General features: G+C 36.8%; 4 protein-coding genes across 5 annotated transcripts; 1 reads left to right on the forward strand and 3 right to left on the reverse strand.

Annotated features, from left to right (window-relative positions):
• Window positions 1-84: 84 nt before the first annotated feature.
• Rpn5 (regulatory particle non-ATPase 5) lies at window positions 85-2186 on the reverse strand. Its single transcript, XM_066390632.1, has 7 exons — window positions 2027-2186; window positions 1772-1968; window positions 1055-1535; window positions 837-1002; window positions 589-782; window positions 366-534; window positions 85-317 (listed from the first exon to the last, which is right to left on the reverse strand). The coding sequence occupies exons 2-7, from the start codon at window positions 1965-1967 to the stop codon at window positions 165-167; spliced, it is 1359 nt and encodes a 452-aa protein (XP_066246729.1). The 5' UTR covers window position 1968; window positions 2027-2186; the 3' UTR covers window positions 85-164.
• Window positions 2187-2511: 325 nt separating this feature from the next.
• Window positions 2512-4233, forward strand: LOC136411738 (chitinase domain-containing protein 1). The gene is made up of 6 exons (XM_066394423.1): window positions 2512-2882; window positions 2939-3119; window positions 3277-3480; window positions 3537-3695; window positions 3744-3969; window positions 4023-4233. The coding sequence occupies exons 1-6, from the start codon at window positions 2577-2579 to the stop codon at window positions 4165-4167; spliced, it is 1221 nt and encodes a 406-aa protein (XP_066250520.1). The 5' UTR covers window positions 2512-2576; the 3' UTR covers window positions 4168-4233.
• Window positions 4158-6428, reverse strand: LOC136411760 (short-chain dehydrogenase/reductase family 16C member 6). The gene is made up of 7 exons (XM_066394454.1): window positions 6157-6428; window positions 5631-5795; window positions 5230-5357; window positions 4934-5169; window positions 4718-4879; window positions 4462-4661; window positions 4158-4405 (listed from the first exon to the last, which is right to left on the reverse strand). The coding sequence occupies exons 1-7, from the start codon at window positions 6261-6263 to the stop codon at window positions 4303-4305; spliced, it is 1101 nt and encodes a 366-aa protein (XP_066250551.1). The 5' UTR covers window positions 6264-6428; the 3' UTR covers window positions 4158-4302.
• Window positions 6429-7978: 1550 nt separating this feature from the next.
• On the reverse strand, window positions 7979-19897 carry LOC136411748 (epidermal retinol dehydrogenase 2-like). Of its 2 annotated transcripts, none has more exons than XM_066394443.1 (7): window positions 19727-19897; window positions 11911-12293; window positions 9399-9523; window positions 9228-9338; window positions 9001-9169; window positions 8404-8599; window positions 7979-8348 (listed from the first exon to the last, which is right to left on the reverse strand). In XM_066394443.1, exons 2-7 carry the CDS (start codon window positions 12230-12232, stop codon window positions 8135-8137), a joined length of 1137 nt encoding a protein of 378 aa, XP_066250540.1. In that variant the 5' UTR covers window positions 12233-12293; window positions 19727-19897; the 3' UTR covers window positions 7979-8134. The 2 variants fall into 2 exon arrangements, with proteins under 2 accessions (XP_066250540.1, XP_066250531.1); XM_066394434.1 differs by lacking the exon at window positions 19727-19897 and adding an exon at window positions 17465-17769.
• Between the last annotated feature and the right edge of the window lie 128 nt (window positions 19898-20025).

Here is a 20025-nt window from a genome sequence, read left to right on the forward strand (position 1 = left end):
ATAGTTGAATAAGAGCATAAAAGTTCAACTGCATAATTTCAAACATCCACATCCGTCACCCTCTTCTCCGAACAAAATCTCTCATGTTTTTGCCGACTACTATTAACCAGTATTCAAAAATAGGAAATGTTGTCCTCAAAGCCGGTTGACGGATTGAGTCGACCTCATGCGTTGGTCGCCTGCAGATGCTTGTGCACGCACTCTTCTTTGTTGATTAAATGAGTCGTCTTGTTAACCAGTTGCATCAATGAGGCCAAATCACGTGCCCAATCGTTGAGCACGTCGCTGGGGTCCTTAACTTGCTGAAAGTGGACCACCTAGACAGACTTTTTGATAATGCATTCGGAATACTATCATTGACGTACCCCGGCAGGCCTGTCGGTTTTTGCTTGTACAGTTTTGTTTACCACCAAAGTGGATAAAAATTCCTCAGTTTCAGCAGGAGACAAATCCAACAGTTGGGCGATCCTGGAGATCTTAATGCGCGTGTAATATTTAGCCATTACTCTAATGTTGTGCTCTACTACTCTCGACCTTTATATAATCATATAAACGTAAATAAACCGATGTTTTTCTATTACAACTCACTTTAAATCGATCCATCTCTTTGCAGCTTGCTCATCACCACTAAAAACTGGAGTAGACTTAACCTCCTTTTCATACAGCTCACACAATCCCGACCATTTGATCAGTTCTGGGGTGGTAAACAGCTTCAGTAAAGACTTGTACAGAGGGATTTCTTCCAGAACTTTATCAGTTAGTACTCGATGTGTCAAATCAGACTAAAAATTTTACTTTAAAATATTTGGAAAGACTCAGAGGGAATAAAAAAATACTTGTTCATTGTCATATGGGGCCAAAATGAGATACAATACAACTGCTTTTGCAGACGCTTGTTTTTCAGCTTGATTTTCTTGGATACTTGGGGTGTTTAGAACTGCGCGATAATGTTTGCAGGTCGCGAGGTAAGAGCCTTCATGTTGGTCAAGTTCCATCATCAATCTAATATTAAACTGTTTTTTAAACACAAAAAAGTACTAAAAGAGGTTTTTACCTATAATATTTCAACTTTAAATCCTGAGTGCCATCATCCTCAAAAAACTTGGTATTAATCTTCTTTGAAATAATTTGAGTCCTGATATAGTCCTGCTTTGCCAGGCACAACCTCATTTGCTCCAAAATCAACTCAACTTTTTCCCTCTTTTCCATGGAGCCATATGTTTCCACTTGCAGTTCTTGAATAATATTTGCAGCCTCCTGAATATTGCCTTCAGCTTCACGTAGCTCAGCCAACTTGTGAGTGAGCCGAGCCCTTTCCACTTCCACGTAAATTTTACCCTCAGTCACTTGTCTTAAAGTATCAATTAATTTAATCATGGTTTCTTTGTCTGGGGTTTGGTCTAAGTAAGTGCAGCACTCTTGAACCATTTTGGTCACTGCTTGTTTCAGTTGGGACCTTCTCTTGGTTAGCATAATGATATGTTCATTTAGGGCAGTCCAGTTTTTGGCTTCTTTACATATCTGGCAGATAGCCACTAGAAACTCATGTTAATGTTAGAAAAGAAAATCATCAAAACATAATAAAAAAAAACCAAAAGTATTGAAAATGTTTAGGTGGAGTAGATAGGCTTTAAGTAGTCTCAAAATCAAGTACATTTTCAGGTAATGTTAATTTAGAAAATAATAGACGGTACTGAAGGATCAGTATGCTGAAGACAAGTAAAAATATGCAACATAACATTGTGTCCTCTTTGTGCGCACTTTTACATACCTAAAACACGTCCGGTAGAGATCATATCAGCTCCAGTTCTTGTTTGTTTTTCGAGGGCCAGTAACTGCTCTAAGGCATCATGTAGTTTTCCCGATTTAGCAAGTTTCTGACACTCCGGGATATTCGCGTCGCAGATGGAGCTATAGTCCACCTCCATTTTAACGATTTTACCGGAATCCGTGGCTACCGTCTCCATCCTGCAAGAGACAGAAGAAGGAATGGGTTTTGAGGAGCCCTGCAAAGAGTGAGGTTAACCTTAAATTTTATGGTGTTTCTTGTGTTTAGAATGAATCTATTTAATGAAGTTATTTTACTTTTTCTTAAGTTTAATTGAGAAAGACCCGCTTTTTCACTACAAAAAAACTTTTCAGGCAAAATTAAAAAGCAATCCGCAAGTCACCACACATCAACACATTTTTTACTGTGTTGCCAAAGTGCATCAGAAATCATGAAATCGAAGCTAAATGGAAACCAATATCATTATTTAATTCGTCATAAAAAAACTGAAATCCATTAATCTTAATTGAATACAATTCCTCATAATTAACTAAAAGTTTTATATGACTATTTTCAATAAGAACAAGTGTTTAAAAAATAAAAATTACGTGAACAGGAATAAACTTAGGAAATTTATTATAAGAATTAGCATCAGCGTCTTGACAATCTATCTTTCACCATTTTCAGTTAACGATATATGCTAGGCAACCAGTTACACACCCGTCAAGTTTTCAAGAAACTTAGATTAAGTGTGCAAATGGTAAACAAATAAATTTCCAGATAAGAAGCTTTCGGATCATTCGAAACCATGAATTTCTCCCGAATTAACCTAGTCCTAGCCTTGATTTTTTCTTTAACAATCCCAAATTATGCCTCGCAAACATTATCACCGAAAAATCGGGGCGCCAAGAAGAAACAGGAAGATAAACCTTTGGAGAAACCTAAAATGAAGCTGCCCAAACCCAAATCTGGACCTCAAAAATATTCCGTGTTTGATAAGAAATTTGTGTCCGAGGAGGCCACAGCCCTGGATATTTTAACCAACTATCAGGCGTTTCACACTGAGGTTGATGACTATAACTTTAATGGTTTGGTGTTAGGGTATGTCACTCCTGTAAGTTATTAAACCCCGGTTAGCCTCAAATATCTTCAAACTAACATAACCTGCAGTGGAATAATCACGGTTATGACGTGGCTAAAATATTCGGCAATAAGTTCAACTTCATCAGCCCTGTGTGGCTACAGGTGCGTCGTCGAGGCCCCTTGGATTATGATGTGACTGGCATTCATGATATTGACAAACAGTGGGTTATAAATGTTAGAAATGCAGGGAGAGAAAGGAACACTAAAGGTGAGTATTTTGAAGGGCTGATCACTGAGGTATTTTGAGGAAATTCCAAAGTATTTTGAAGTATTTACCCAAATTTTGGTGTTAAACAACTCTGTCAGTGATTTACCCTTCATTTTTAATTTATGTGGCTCAAAGATCATTAGATTGGTGTTCTTAGTTGTCCCTAGGATTCTTTTCGATAGTTGGACTGGGGAGGATTATAGAGCTTTATTCAAAAACTCTGAAGAAATCTCTGCACTAAATGAGATTTTAGTGAAATCATGTAAACAATATAGGTTTGATGGGTATGTGTTTGAGGTCTGGAGTCAGCTTGCTGGAGGTGTGCCCTCAGATATATTAGTTAACTTCATTCTATCAATAAGTGAGCCAAGGCATTAATAATGTTCTTGTATAGAAATTTTATTTTAAGCTTCATAGGTAATAAATTTGCTTCGGAGGGCCTGGATTTTATCTTAGTTGTCCCACCAAAACGCGGGGAATCTAGCGTATTTTCGGAGCAACAATTTGACGCCCTTTATGACTATGTAACAGCATTCTCTTTGATGACTTACGATTACTCAAGTCCACAAATGCCAGGTAAGCTATCGAGGAATGTAATTTCACTAATTAAATACAGCAGTTTAGGGCCCAACGCTCCAATTGGTTGGATTGAGGACACCATAACTTCAATAACATCAAACATTACTCGGAGGTCTAAAATTTTAATGGGGCTCAACTTTTATGGAAATGATTATACGGACGGTGGAGGGGGTTCTATTGTAGGGCATGATTATATAAAAATCTTGAAGAAGGTGCCTGATTTGACTTTGATTTATAATCAGGAGGTTGGGGAGCATTATTTTGAATATAAGTGAGTTTGGTTTGTGTGTACTAGGAATTGCTGTTGTGAGGTGGCATTTTTAGGGATGAAAACAACGTGAAACATTTGGTTTTTTATCCTACATTATATTCAATTTTTGCCAGACTGGACTTGGCCTATAAGTTGAATGTGGGATTGTCCATATGGGAAATTGGCCAAGGTCTAGATTACTTCTATGATTTACTGTGATATTTTTAGCTGTAATTTCCCATGTTTTCGTAAATAAATAAACCGTTAACATACATAGACTAAAAATTCAGCGATAAATAACATCCACTAGTTATAATAAAAACACCTTCTTAATGTTTCTCTTGATGGAAAATCTCAAGCTGCGACGACTTCGTTAAATTTTCTCATGGTCTTCATTGCCTGGGGCAGCCCTATGACCCTAGTCTGGTACAGCCAGTTCAACTTTGAAGGCAAATAGCTGCAAATTTTCCCCTTCGAGAGACCTCTGACATTCCAGCTTGTAAAATAACTTACTGTTTCAAAGCCAAAATATAATTGGAACTTGCGGGTACAGTGCAGAACACCTCCTCCTTTCTAATAGCTAAAATGATCCTCTTTGCTACTTCCTTGGGTTCTAGCATGGGTGCGCAGGTTGGTTTGCATCCCTCGAACATTCCGGTGTTGATGAAGTAGGGACTTACCATGGTGAGGTGGATTTTGTGAAAGCCCATGGTCTAGATGAAAATTTGTCTAGTATAAGTGTTGGAGACAGTTTTAGTTCAGAAGGAACCTTCAGTTCAGCCATTAAGCTCTCGTGGAACCCAATAGTGGCGTATTTTGAACCACTGTAATCTGTGCAGTTGTAAGTGCCCAGAAGGCCAGTCAGTGAGCTCACTGTGGCAATGTGGCCTCTGCCCTGCTTGATCATGTCCGGCAGGAACGCCTTTACAGTCTAAGATAAAGATTTTGATCATGACTAAGCATTTTAGAAATTAGTTGATTATACCCAGTAGCAGGAAAGAGTGTTCACTTTATATGTCTTCTCGATCATATAATCCGGCAAGTCCATGAAGGTCTGCCCGCACACAATCCCAGCATTGTTGATCAAGATATCAATAGTGCCCAGATCGTCTTTGACCGCCTCTGCAGTCTTGTAGATGCTCTGTCTATCCGACAAATCTACAGTGTAAGTGTAGATCCTGTAGCCTTCAGCTGCGCATTTGTCCTTCAGCTTTGCCATAGCTGTAAGTTTTCGTGTTATCAGTTACCGCTCCTTCAAAGGGATACTTGCTTTCATTAGACCTTTTTCATTCACATCCCATACGATTACTTTAGCTTTGTATCTGGCCAGTCTGAGAACGAGCTCTTGACCTACCCCACCTGCCCCTCCGGTCACCAGGATCACCCTTCCTCGCAGGGATTTCAAAGTTCTAACAAGCAATCAAAGCAGATTCAGGTGTATTGCATGGAGCAAATTGATGTTAAGTAATCACTCCTGGAGTTCCATGGTCTTTGCTGAGTCTTTTGCACGACGTTTATCAACTTGGAGGTTCGTTGAACGACGCCATTGCTCGAAACCTCATGTAAGAACCCAATGAAGATATGGAACTCCAAGTATTGCTCAACATTGGGATATTCAAGTTGGCGTTATTCATGAAGACCACTTAGCTACAACGAAATATTCGGTAAGCTTTACTACTAACCTTAAACTTTGGGGCGTCAGGTTCAAAACCGCAGCTTCCGCTATGTAGTAACATGTAAGCCAGAGGATTGTGGCTATTTCAAGGATTTGAGCGATGGCCCTGAGGGTTGTTCTGTACAAGAATTTGTACAAGCTTCGCATGATTTTGAAGCCTCGCTGCATGTATCTGTGCATGAAGATTTCAAAGTAAAACTTGTACCAAATTTGCTGTACTAACACAGTTAGGAATGCGATAAAAATTGAGTGCTTTGTAGCAATTATCGATTATTAACTTTGTAGGAATGTCCCTAATAAAAACTGGTACTGAATTGGATAATTAGATACAGATTGTCCCAATTTTACGATTTTGGTGCAACGAACTAAAACGCATTAGAACTAGTAAAAGTGTGTCTAATTACACTACAATCTACCGTGCAACTGTGCTTAATCTATTGAGTAAAAGAATGTATGTTAGTTAAGAGAAAACGCCCAAAAAATTATTCCTGCAACGCCAACTAAACCATCCTTTAACAGGGCGCGTAACGTACCTTTGAACCCTTTCAGCGGCATTAAATCCCTGCCTGGAAACCTCGATTTGCTGCACATTTTCCACCCCCAAATTCTCAATGCCCATTTTCTTGTGGAAGTAATTCATTTTCCTGAGACAATAGGTACCACTAAACACACTTCTTCGTTTCTACTTCTTCGAAAGTTGCACTCGCTACTGAACGGTGGTTGCATCAACTGTGAGAGTGCGGTGATTGCTCTCCGGTTCTCTCTCTCCACATCCGTCTTCGGCCGGAATCATTTCTCCGGCGGTACTAGTCCCATTATGAGGTACCATTTCATTGATAATTATTGGAGGAAGGTGTATAGTTTCTCCTTTGGTTTTTCTTTTGTTGGAAAGTTATTTCCTTTAAGTGACCTCAGGTCTAACGCTATCAAGAGCGGTCAGGGTCTCAATTAGTATTAGCGCAATCTTCTGTAATGAAAGGATTTTGAAGTAGAACGTGAATTCCATTATAGCGCTTCTTGCATGTTTTTTAGCAAATTCTCTGCTACATTTGCCCTCTTTGCGAATATGTGTTAAGGTGTCTAATTTGATTTTTTCTGTAAAATCATCCTCCCGCCTCTAATTAACCCATTGACGGGTTCCTAGAAAAATTAAGTGTTGGGTGTTCAAATAAACTTTAAAAATAAATTGAATAAACGTTCCTTTTCTAATAAAATAATATAAGATATTTGTCTTAATCTTTACATCTCTGGCATGTTAAAATGTGAAAGTCTGTTGATGCTGCGAGTTTGTCTCAATTGTGAAAGTTTGCCTGCACATACCATACAACACATATGAATTCATATATATATGAGCCATATACGTAAATTTTACCATATTTTCAGCTCGTATTCTTTGTGAATTTATGCAAATCCCAACCTTCCGAGGTTAAAGATATTTGTCGCCTTCACAATCTTGTTACAAAATTTGCATCAAGTTGAGCGAAGCGTTTGATGAACTCTAGATAATGCTTTTTGTAAAGCAAATACCCATGCCTGCACGTTAGTCATTGTAAGCACGTGTTTTTTTTATAACACGGGTCTATAAAACGTTGAAAGGACTAATAGTCCAGGAATTCAACAACTCTATTAATCATTTGTTGGGTGCAATGTTCAATAATTTACGCGTAAAAGTAAGGTCATTGTCGTTTGTTGGTCATGAAACGTGAAGCAGGTTTCGTTTGTTGTTATTATGAAAACTTTCACCGGTTTCCTCCACAGAGTTTGGCTTTTTCTTCTAATGTAATTTCAACATGCGTGCATATCCATCTAGCGCAAGTGTATGTTTGTTGATTTAGAAAGTTCGTTCCGTTTAATGATCTTCAATATCATGACTTAAGTGGGCATGTTTGCCGATCCCACATAGCTGAAATTTTCAAATATCTGTATATTAGTAAGTATCTTGGAGAATTATATTGAAAAAGTATGATATGTTGACAAATTGGTGAATGATACCTAACTTACAAACTGTAGTAGTAATTTTCTTTTTGATAATGGTATAAGTAACGAGATGAGAGAGATGACGAAGTTAAGACGATATGAGCTGGTAGACTGGTTTTCTTCCCAATTTAATGATTTTAGTGAAAAGTCCAGATTGAGCTCAATTTCTACTACTTTCAGAGCCCTAACAGCCCTACTGTATGTTAGCTGCTTTATTAAGGTGTTTTAATAGAACCTTAAATATTGGGTCTGGCGCTGAATAGATTAACGACAGGTGTTACAAAAGAAGACACATAAAAAATATTATTTTATTAAATAGGTACAAATGTGAGTCAATTGGTCTAATAAATTAAGTTTACAAACTCTATCAAAAACGGGAGCTGATTGGTCGGAATTGAGGCCCAAAGTGCATCCATATTCTTAAGAGTATGTACCTGGTGAACGTTATTGTCATGGAAATGAAAAACTTATACCAAATTTGCCATTCTTAAATAATGTCTTCTATCTAAGTAAAATATGTTATGCGTATAAAACTCATAAATTCTTCCCAGTGGGCGAGTACCGATGCGTCAGCTGCGTCATGGAACCTGTTATACTGTTATTCCTATTAATCGGTAAACTCCGTAACTCCTCCTCAGAATCGTCCTCCTCTTCTTTGGTCGCCACTTTTGGTAATGTCGCTTGATGAGGCGCTGCGTCAGGTACTAGTCCTCTCAGAAACAGTGATAGTACTGTCCAAGGGATAAGTCTAAAAGAAAATTAGAATGTTAAGTTTTTATTAGGTAGATTTGAATATGACTTACGATTTTAAGATTAGTCCCAATCTAAACCACCCAGGGATGAGAACCATGGTTTCGTTTGCTTGGATTCCTTCAACAATTCGATCCGCTACATCACATGAGTCGAGTCTGGGCAAGAACCGGGATTCCACGGAGTCAAACATACCAGTGGCAGAGATGAAGTAGGGGCAGACAGCTGTGGTTATCACACCTTTAATACCTACAAATTGCAATGATTATATCAGAAAAATAGTAATCTGAATTAACGTTAAAAACTCCTCTGGAAATTAAGATTTACATTAAAAGCCAAAAAAGAAATAATTTCATGATTCAATTCAAAATATGTGAGGAAAGTATAGAGTAATCATAACTTCTTTATAGAATGGTGAATAGACTATGTCGTTGCAAAACTGTTTACTTAAAGTTGAGAACGATATGATTAAGAAATGACTTGTCATCAGTTCTGTCGGAAAACTATACTTATTTCTTGTTCTTTTGGATTTCTAACAACTTAATCATCGCATCATAGAAACCAAGAAAATATGTGACATTTATTTTTAACAATGTTACACATAACCAGATAGTTTACTTATGAGCAATCTGTAGACAAGAGTTGCTCACCTTGTGCTTCAAGTTCCACCCTTAAAGCTTCATCAAAGCCTATTGTCGCAAACTTAGAGGCACAATAGTCTACCAATTTGTTAATTCCCGCATGTCCAGCCATGGAAGCCACTGTCACAATGTGACCATGTTGGTTCTCGATCATTGAGGGCAGGAAGGCTTTTACTGTCTGATAAATATGAGAACCATAAGTCTGTGCCGGGTAACGAAGGTTTACAAACCTGTACCCAAAAATGAGCTAACACGTTGACGTCAAAGGTACGTCTGATCAGGTAGTCGGGAGTATCCAGAAGTAGCTGACCAGAGACTACTCCTGCGTTGTTAATGAGTATGGTTATCTGAAGAGAAATTTAAAATATTGTGTAATAAATTCATAAAGAAATAGCACATTATCTTACATCTCCTGCAACTTGGCTTGTCTGTTTGGCAACTCTATACACATCGTCCTCGTTCGATACATCGCATTTGTACCCATAAACTGTGCCTCCGACATCTGTAACCAGTTTTTTCGTTTCCTCAACGCCTGAAATTGACGCAATTAATAATATTTCATGTTCAAACAGATAATTACAAAGGGAATAATAAATGTTATTAAATCATGTTGCATCGGTCTAGGAGAATATGGGCTGTGCCGAGACCCGAATATCTACTTTTGGTTGTAAATATTGACTTGCCCCATTGCACACACACTGGTTTCTAGCAGAACAAAAATAATTATGCAACTTTCGCGAACAAGTGGCCTCTCACCTATGTTCAAACGTTCTAGTTGTCGTTTTGTGGTGACTCAATTAGGAATACTGGCTGTCACTTTTACGGTTGTCCTTTGGGCATCAATAAACAGACTCCACCAAGTTGATATTTAAAGCAGAAGTTAATTTGGTTTTGGTGGAAAATGGAATAAAGGTTAAGCTCAGAAATATGGCAAAAAATATAAGAAAGGTAAGAAGTATGTAGGTGATGGAATGACATTCTTGATGGAATGGCGAAAAAAAATTATTGAGGAAAATACAGTCTCAACTTATATTACGATATTTCACCAAATTTTCATCGATTCTTTTCTTAAGGATTCATTTTATACATTAAATCAATTCCTCAAAACGTTCAAACAATCACTTTATCGTAATAGCTGCACAAGCCAACATTTGCAATATCTGAAATTATCTCTGCACCTTCACATCATCAACGGTGCACGAAAACTTTCACGTCATCGCCTTATAGATTTTACTTTGCCACATAAACGAACGCTCATAACTAAAAAGAACAATAATCACAATTCCCTAGTGATCATCACTTTCTCTGATGAACTTGGGCGTTGAACTTAAACTTAAGTGGACCTTATGTAATTCACCGCATACACCAGTGAGTGCCACTGAGCAGACCACTTCCCCATTCCTGCAACTTTTCAGCAAACCAGAACAGCATCAGCCTTAAAGGTACCGTTTCAATGGAACTATTTTAATAGTATATTGATTTTACGTCTGTCCGGCATGTACCTTGCTAAACGGTCGGGTTTCGTGCATATGGGAAATACGCATGCAACTTTTGCAACTATTGCAGGTGGTTTATCAGATATCCTCGCATGGTATTCTCATAATAAGATCAATCTTCCGGGTACATACGGACAATGAAGCTATTTACTTATGTGGCATTACGTAAAGACTTAAAATCTTTTCGGTCGTGCCATGAATATTTGTTACCGATTAAATGTTTGAAAGGTGTGGACAGGAAGACGATCGATGCTTCAAATATACTTGAAGAAAGTGCTATTCTTTAATTTAGTGTTACTCGTATCGTTGACGTAATATAGTTTGGTAATTTAGAGGATATAGCCCAAGCTTTCCCTTCGTTTTTGGTCAGCATCGAATAATAACCGCGTAGAACGAAGCCGAATTTCAGTTTCCAAATAATTAACCTTGAATTGGGAACGATGTGGCGAGAAAAATAATTTAAGGAAAACTGGTCGGTCTGGTTTGGTTAGTTCTTAAAAATGTATGTTTGGCTGCAAAACAGTTTGAAGCAATTGGCTCATTTATATATAATATCATGAGAATCAGACACAAAAAATCAAGGCAAAAATGCAATAAAATAAGCAACGATTAAATTAAGGTTAATATGAGTAAAAGCGAAGTTAAACAAAATCGAATTATTGTACAAGTAAACACCTCATTCTTGATCAAGTGGAATTAGCACCTGGTCGTGAAGATAATTCGCTTAAACTTGAATATTCTTAGACAACTCTTCTGAAGGATGCCATTAACAGGAGCCTGTTTTGATATCGTTATAAACCTCACATTAAATTGAAAAACTGCGTGTCTTTCTTCTGCTTTATTTTCGGTAAAGAATTTCTGGGTTATAGTCCGCAAAGAATTCAGTCGCAAAACCTGTTCGAGCTTTGAAATAATTTAAGTGGGTTTGCGTAGACATAATAAGGGAACATATAATGCGAATGCACCACGATAACGAGCAACAATTTAGGATTTTTTGTTACTATAGTGAAATCCTCTAAAGGAAATTTAAATTGAGTCTAATGGCTACTTCCTGACGTTCACTTGTCGAGCGCTCGACCAAACACTCTGCGTCTGCAGATGAAAAATGTCAAACTGACTGGCTGTGTTGTCAGATTTTCGCGATTTTCCTGAATTTCTAGATATTAATGGTAGTCGAAATGGATTTCCCATTAACTGTTAGTGAGGTTTATTGAAATTGCACGCAATCTAAACGAATGGAAATTACGAATGGTTTGGGCAAGCAATAAGAATGCATTATTTCCGTGGTCATTAGCTATTAGCGAAACTATAAATTTTTGAAACAGAGCGGAACAGCAAGGCCGGTTTTGGTTGAAGTGAACATTTTCTCGTGACAAATGAGCAGCGCTACGTTGCCTCTTGAGCAGCAAACTTGAGCCCTTACCTTGAACACTGACGTCCCACAGAACTATCTTGACTCCCAGTTTGGCCAGCCTCAAAGCCAGCAACCGTCCAAGCCCCGAACCCCCTCCAGTAATCAAAGCTACCTCCCCTCTCAACTCCTTCTGTTTTTTGTATTTGATGGGTAAGAGATATTTGTAGACGGCCTTTAAGATATAGAAGATAGACACTAGTAAAAACATTATAACATCTGTCGTTGATTTGAGCAGCCTCTGTTCCCTCTTCGAGGGAAAGGGGGTTTTCTCCGAAAAAGCAGGCATTGGGCATGAAGGCACGAAGGGTTTTTCTTTCATCACATAAGTCATTTTAACATTTAAAAATTCATTACGCACTGGAGGTCATCGGCGGCAAGATGGCTAGATTTATCTGAAACGAAAGTTATTTGTAAAGTGTTTTATTGTAGTCCATACAAATTTTGAATGAATTAGTCATCACGGTAGGTCATAAAAAAATGGGTGCCTTGGACTGCAACACAACAGCTTCGACAGCATGTATTCCTGCAAGCCCGATCATTAGATGCATATTTGCATACTCGTTGCTAAACTCAATGATATTATTGAAATAATTAATGTTGATGACATTGAATATTGACATGAACATTTTTGATAACCATAGCTGTAAAACATACCTCCTTTTATATTAAACTGCAATTTCATTTAACTTCAAATTGTTAGCATATATGGCGCGTGTTGCTAATAAAATACGATTTCCTCAAAAATAGTAGAGGATATCAATTGAAGCGAGGTATACCTTTTTTGTAGGAAAATTATGGAAAATCAAGCTATCACGCTATGGAAAAAAATGCTGATTTCGTTAATTCACCAAAAAACGAATGAGTCTAAAAGAGAAATTTTGATTTTTTCTGTATATGGAAGACATGAAAATAAGCACGACTATGAGCAATTTAAACCACCCAGCTTTCATTGTTGCCATGACAATTTTTTGAAAATTACAGAAAAAATACTTCTTTTAACTTTTTACTTTGAGAGCGAATAACTTGGTAACGAAAGCCACTAAGAATTTTTTTATATGAAGTAGTAGCATTTTTTTGGCCTTCTCTGTAACCCCTAGAATTTATGACATGACCTTTTTGGACACCCTGTATATATATTATATATATAGAAATATAATTGCTGGTAGTATCCTTCTTGGCTTGGATAATGAGGGGTTCTATTATCGTATTAATAAAATTATCCATACTCCACATTCGTTACTCTTCTTTTAACACGTGTTTTATTACATTTTGCCGTGATCAAAGCGTAACTTCCTTTAAAGCACGTTGAAATTTAAACATTTTCAATATATTGGACCACTGAATAGTTTACCAAGCGTCTAGAGATTTTTGCTGCTTTTTTGTGCGATCTATGGTGATGACTAAGTTCTTCAACATTTAGATGAACTATAGATGAACACCATTAGCAATAAAGATTGCTCATCGGTGGTGTGTGAAAAAAATCAAGGCGGCGCTGATTTGTCAAAGCAATATGGCTGCCATAACTGCCAAGAGAGCGTATTACAGTAAAGTTGCCTCTGCGTTGTTGCCACAATTTAACGTAAAATTTAAGCGAGACAAATAATGCAGCTTTGTTATAACAATTATCGCACGTGTTTCTTTAATAATCATGTCATAAACCTTTGTCCTGGGTTTTTATAGGGAGGGCATCTAGTTCAGGGCATTCTTAGAAACATACAGGCTGTCCCAAACTCGACTTTCAACATACGGGTTTCGAATATCTTTAGATGTACAGAATCGGTTAGATAGACGCGACGTTTAGTCTTTATGAATGTAATAAAAAAAATGTAATAATTATTCCATATATTTTTTTAATAATAGCAAATTAGCGTAGATGCTAAGGTAAGCTTTGAAATATATATATTTAATTATAATTATATGTTTTTTCAAATAATATTAAGTGCAAATTATATTTGGAAATATTAATGATCTATTTACTCGGAATATTGATTTAAAAATTCATAATTTACCGAGAATTACGTCAAAGCAACTATATAAGTGGCATTACCAAGTTGATATTTCTTCATATTAAATGAAATTAATTGCCAATTAATGTGTACATATGCAGTGATCAATAGAAAATACTCATCATATAGGATTTTTTAAATTTGAATTTATCAGTAAATTCTATTGTTGATAAAAGTTTATGCAAAACTTAATTGTTAGGTTTATCTTTTAATTCTAAACATTTCATAATACATGTTTCCTCTAAAATTGAAAACAAAAGTACTTTACTCATAAGCCATTTTCATCATTTTTGAATCTCCCCCATATGAAATGAGATATGCAAATTTTGTAAACTGCATTTTGAGTTTGCAGGAATGCACAAACTTTTACCAAGAAACTAACATTTTCTGCTAAATTTAAATGAAAAAATCCCATATGGTGCGTACTTTCTGGTAGTCTCTGTCTTCAGCTCCTAACCATTGACACGTGGGAGACCCAACTATAAATTATACGTAAGGTCGATGAACCTAAAAGGGATTCTGCAGAAAAACGTAAATATTACAGTCGTCCAGTTATACAATGGTTAAACTTCAACAAATTTTTTCGCGGAAATTATAGGGATTTTCCAATAAATTTTCTTACAAAGTCGACTTAGTTTCTCATGACACACCTACCCCTAAAATTTCATAGATAAGTTGTGAATCACCCTGTATATACATTTTTCTGAAAGTTAGATTTTTCTGTGTGGCAACATGGCTGGGTTTCAAAGCGGTCATTATGACTTCACGCCTATGGTCAAAAGTTAGTTTCCGAGAACCAATACGGTGCATAGACAAAAGACTGCTGCAAGGTTGCCGATTTTTGGCCTCAATGCATTTTTGATAATGAAATGCCCTTATTTGAGTAAATTTTTGAAGGACATGCGTCATTTAAAAACGACCTTACTATGGTTCAAATCATGTAACTTTTTATTTGCATCATAAAATGTAACGATTGAGTCACTTTACGTAAAATGACAAGTCATATAAATTTAATATGTTAAAAAAATATATATATTTGAATGTCTAAACAAACTCTATTTTTGGCACGGTTGTCTCTTAATTTGTTAATGTTTCGGTTTAATTTGGTGTTTTAAACCGTTGTGTTCTTTGTTTAATTTTGGCGGTAAAAATGTGTTCTTTTGTGAATTAAAATGGTGTTCCTGGTTATTTATTATCGGTGTTGTTGTTATTATTGTTGGTATAATGTCCAACTTCTTAAACAGTCTGTGTAAGGAGCTTGTGTTGCCCCTTATCAACTATTTTGAAAGAGAATTGGAAAATAATGAACCACTGTTACTATTGAATTCAGTTAAAGAAGTAAATTGAATTTTAATATTTTGGAATTGAGTATTATAAATTCTTATTTTATTTCGCGTATTTCAAATGCATTAAACTTGAGTTTGACTACTGTAAGGTATCAGTGGCAATGAAAGGCAATATGAGGCTACATTCCCCTAAGAAAAATCGAAGGAGAAAGAAACCAGTGACTGACATATCATTTTTAGATGTTAGTGCTGTCCGCAACGAAATTTATGATATGTATAAAAATCGTAAATATTTAATGGGTGTTTGTTTCTATGAATGGGTACAGAAAGTGGTGATTTTAGGAATTCATGTAAATCTGCGGACCCTAGGAAAAAAACTAAAAGCAAAGGAATTATTTTTTTATTTTATTATACTGTTAAATACTGCTAAGTACTGATAGCATTGCACCAATACCTGATAAATTGCTGCTACATACTAATGTTGAAAAGCTGTGGCATACTGCTGATATGAAGCCTGTGACATGCATAAAAAGTTACGTGATTTGAACCATTGTCGTACAACCCAAAAGCTGCCACCTTAAACGTGCAAAAACCCTTATTACAGACGAGTAATTAAGAAGAAATTATATTATAATTATCTATAGTTGGAACTTAGTGTTCTAGGAATAACAATATAATGGCCATCAGTTTTCCTGACAATTAGATCAGGGTGCTCTTGGTTTGACCTAAGGATAATTATTCACTAATCAGCGTTCTCTTTGCCCAAAGTCAAATTCGATTGTTAGGACTCGCGACGTATTACTATATCATGGATTATGGTTATGTTATTTATTAGTTTAAATGTTCAAAGTGAGTTTAAGAAACTGATGTTACGCCCATGGACAACCCCAGCCATTGGGTAATACTGTTGGAATTCCCAGCGCTTAACACCCGTCTTCGGTTGAGGGAAGTTATTTTATGATTGGGATTTCCAGCACTATTCTTTGTCGGGCTAACATTGCGAATTTAAATTAAAGGTACCGCCAAACGAATACAATGGCTGGGCTCCAATAAAAGCCCAGCGATCGTGCCTCTAAGTGCTACGCTTTAACGCGACAAGATAGCCTAGAAGCCGCTAATAGGGTCTTATCGGGGGTACGTCTATGGGTGTTACACCTCCGTATCAGTACTTAAGGAGGGTGCGAAACTGAAGAATCTCTCTTTTCTCGCTACTTCATCACGGACTCGTACGCGCTAGATTCTCGTCAACATTCTTTAAATAACGCATTTCTCGATATTGTATGGTTGTTAATGTTACGAATAAACCTTTGTTAAGTTAAGAAGGTTTAGTTTCTTTTATACGCGAAAACAGTGTCTCTGAGACTGCGAACTCAGGGTGGTCCTTCATAATCGATCAATCCAGTCCACGATCTACGTAGTTCACGGTTATCGTATCGAAAGGGGTGAGTCGACCCAATCACGTACACGCGCCAAATTTGGACCAAACATCGATTATGTCGTACATGGTTTCCAAATTTAATAATTAACTTGACATTAATAGTCCATTTCAAGGTAATAACTAAGTGATTACATTGTCATGACACCAATCTTCGGGCTATATTCAATTAAGAAAAAATTTATCTCGTCAGTTATCGAAGGTCATATTTTGACTCCTGTATAGTATAATTTTAGGTACTTTCGCAAACCCACGTATACGAAATACATATATTTAAACAATGTTTTGAAACAACGGATTTTTACGACATAAACACGCGGAGAATTTTAACACTTGCAGGTTGAGTGTATTGCTTTAGAGAGCGCAAATTCAACATGATTTCTGATAATCGAATTAAAAACACATAAAAGAGAGATCGAATATAGAGCAAACATTGAGATTTTACTAATTTGCTTAGAAGTTATTGGAGAGAGTAGTAGAACACGTATGATCTACTCGACAAGATCTCAGAATTAGGGGGGTTTTGCAAGGATTAGGACACGCATAGACTCATTAAACCGCATAACGATTCAGGAAAGTTAAAAAGTTTCTAACTTCCAAATGAGTTCCAAGTGAGTTTCCAAATGAGCCCTAGACAAATTTTCTTTGCTGAGGGGAATCACCTGCAACTAAAAATACTGAAACGATGAGCTTATTTTGCTACTTAAATTCGTTAAAAGCTATTAGCGGACAGTTACGAGAACTCACTAAAAATCATAAAACATCTCTGAAGCATTTAACAGCTTCAATTCCTCCGTCCTCTAATCTTCTGCATCTAAAACAATCTTCTCACTGACCTGCAAAATTCTTCACCTGTATCCTCCTAAATTCCCCAACTTCTTAAATCAACTTCCGAGTATAAGAAAAAACCGTGGACACAAATCACATTTGAAACCGTCGCGAGAACTACCTGCACATACCATTGGTACCAACCGCGGGTACTTTCCTCGTACAATTACTTTGTTCGGAACCCAAGACGCGGACTAAGTACCAGCGAAAGATTACAGCAAGAACCCAACCAAGGCGATCTGCTATGGAGCTAGTTTAGGTAGTACTCGGATGCTATTTGGCAATGCCCATCCATCTGTGCATGGGCATTTATACTGGAGGCAAGAGGTTAAAAGTCCAGCGGCTGATTATGTTGATGGGTTTATTTATGTTTTGATGGTGGGTTGGTGCTTTTGGTGGATTGAACGATTTTAGAGAAGAACACTTATTATTTTACTGCTATATACAGGGAAATGAAGGAGCCACCGAGTTCTTCTGGGCATAAAATTCATGTTTGTCTTTGCGGTTTCGGTGACAGATCCCTCGAAACCACAACGAACAAATTCATCATGTAAAATCAGTGTGTTTTAGTGAAAGCCTCCACACGACCGATTAACAAATGTATTAAGTGCAAAATGCATTGCAATAATATTCGTATTGTAATTTGCAATGGACGGGCAAAAATTGCCTATAGTACCGCTTCGCTGTACCGCGTTTCGAGATTTTAAATGCCAACTGACTACTCTCTAGCAGAGCAGGTAGGTCAAGATTGATCAATATATGGAAAATCGCTTTAAAAAAACCGTATATGCATATTATACTGTGTTGCAATGCTTATGTATAGTGGAATAGTTGATGATAAGTATCTTTTTAATGAGAGATTATGGTCACTGTCAAGTTTTGTGAGTGAGAATCCAGGAACGCAGTGGAGTAAAACGAAGTTTAACATCATGAGCGTGCTCCAAGAGCAAGGCTCGTAAAATAAATTCCTGATATTTGTAGAGTATTGGAAAACTAAGAACCAAATTGAGATTTCAATTTTGAGTTTTCAAGATAAAAATTGAGGCGCTAATTGACGCACCACGTAACATGCAGGAATATCATATTTTCAATGTATCACTTCTTCCAGTGATGGGCGAATAGTCATCCTTCTGCGATAAACCTACAGAAGTCTCAATAAACACTAATACAGAGTAATCCAACATTAGCACTAATGAATTCGTAAATATTGCACCTTTTTGTAACGTGATGAAAAACTTAGTAATAGAGCCAAACGAATAGTAAAAGATAATTAAAAATGCCATTTGGTTGAGAAGGCTACGTGCCTACGGACCTGTTTTGATTTATGGTGGAATCTCAATCAAGTAATAAAAAATAACAGTTTTTGTATGTAACATGAATAAGCGTTAATTGCAAAATCAAACTATTCTTCAGGTCATTTACAACAATTTTTATTCCATTTAAGCAGTTTATAACGAAACGCATTTCAGTTTCATCATTCCATATACTATGTGTTCTCAAGCATACGATAGTTCATTTGTTGCCGAATCCGCGCTAATTTTTTATGAAAATATGCCTATTTAAGGCCTTGAATGGAAGAAAAAGTTGAAGTATGTCTGAAACACTTGTCACGGTTTAAAGATCCGAAACATAGTTGCTCAGATTTGTTCCTGGTCGATGTCAATGTGACATAAAATGACAAAGTTGCCTAACAGTCAATATGATTTTTCAAAATGTCCATTCTCTTAGTTATATTTTTTATTCTTCGTAAGGGAAAACCCACTTTCAATACCAATTATTTCGGTGTCTAAGTAAATCACCGGAACTTGGTCTGCACCTGCGTGCCAGTTTTAGTTTTGTGAAATATGGAATTACAGCTTATTAAAATGTTACCGGCCATCGCACGCGATGAAAAACTGCAATTTTTTTAGGTAAACAAGCGTAAATACGCCTTTTTCTCTTTAAAAATGTATTAAAAAAACGACACAATAAAGAATGCCATAACACACATTGCGGTTTATTAGAAAGCATTACGATGAAGAATATTTGATTTATCTAAGCATTGCACATAAATACTAATGCCCTAGTGCCGCCTTCATGTAGAATCAACGAAAGCGTCAAGAGAGCTACATTTAAGTGTTTAATTGCCCTACTAGAAGTGTATTACCCGGTAGTAAATCGAAGCTTATTAAACGTTGAACAAATTATCAACATTATATAAAAGTGGTTTCTCTTTTCGGGCATACTAAAAGTACATTTAAGTGGTTCTTAGACATCGTGGATGAACTAACCTCAGTTGCTTGCGAATCTCAAAATTACTTCTGCGAACCACACCACACTATTAGCGATCGTCAATGGCCAAATCACCGTTCACCTAGCGACCGGACAAGCAAACTGACTAAAAGATAAATCGAAGAACACAGAGAAATTGGCAAATTTAAGGTGGAGGATAACGGCAAATAGCTATTCTAGTCCTGCAAGACCAGTTGTGAATTCAAAACTGCTCTGTCGATCAATAAGAGGAAGGCCGTGTTGCCAGGTTAGGATATAGGAATTTTATGCGATTTTTTTGATGCAACTAGAGGACAAC

The sequence above is a fragment of the Euwallacea similis genome, chromosome 1 (genome assembly GCF_039881205.1).
Source record: "Euwallacea similis isolate ESF13 chromosome 1, ESF131.1, whole genome shotgun sequence".
Taxonomy (NCBI): domain Eukaryota; kingdom Metazoa; phylum Arthropoda; class Insecta; order Coleoptera; family Curculionidae; genus Euwallacea; species Euwallacea similis.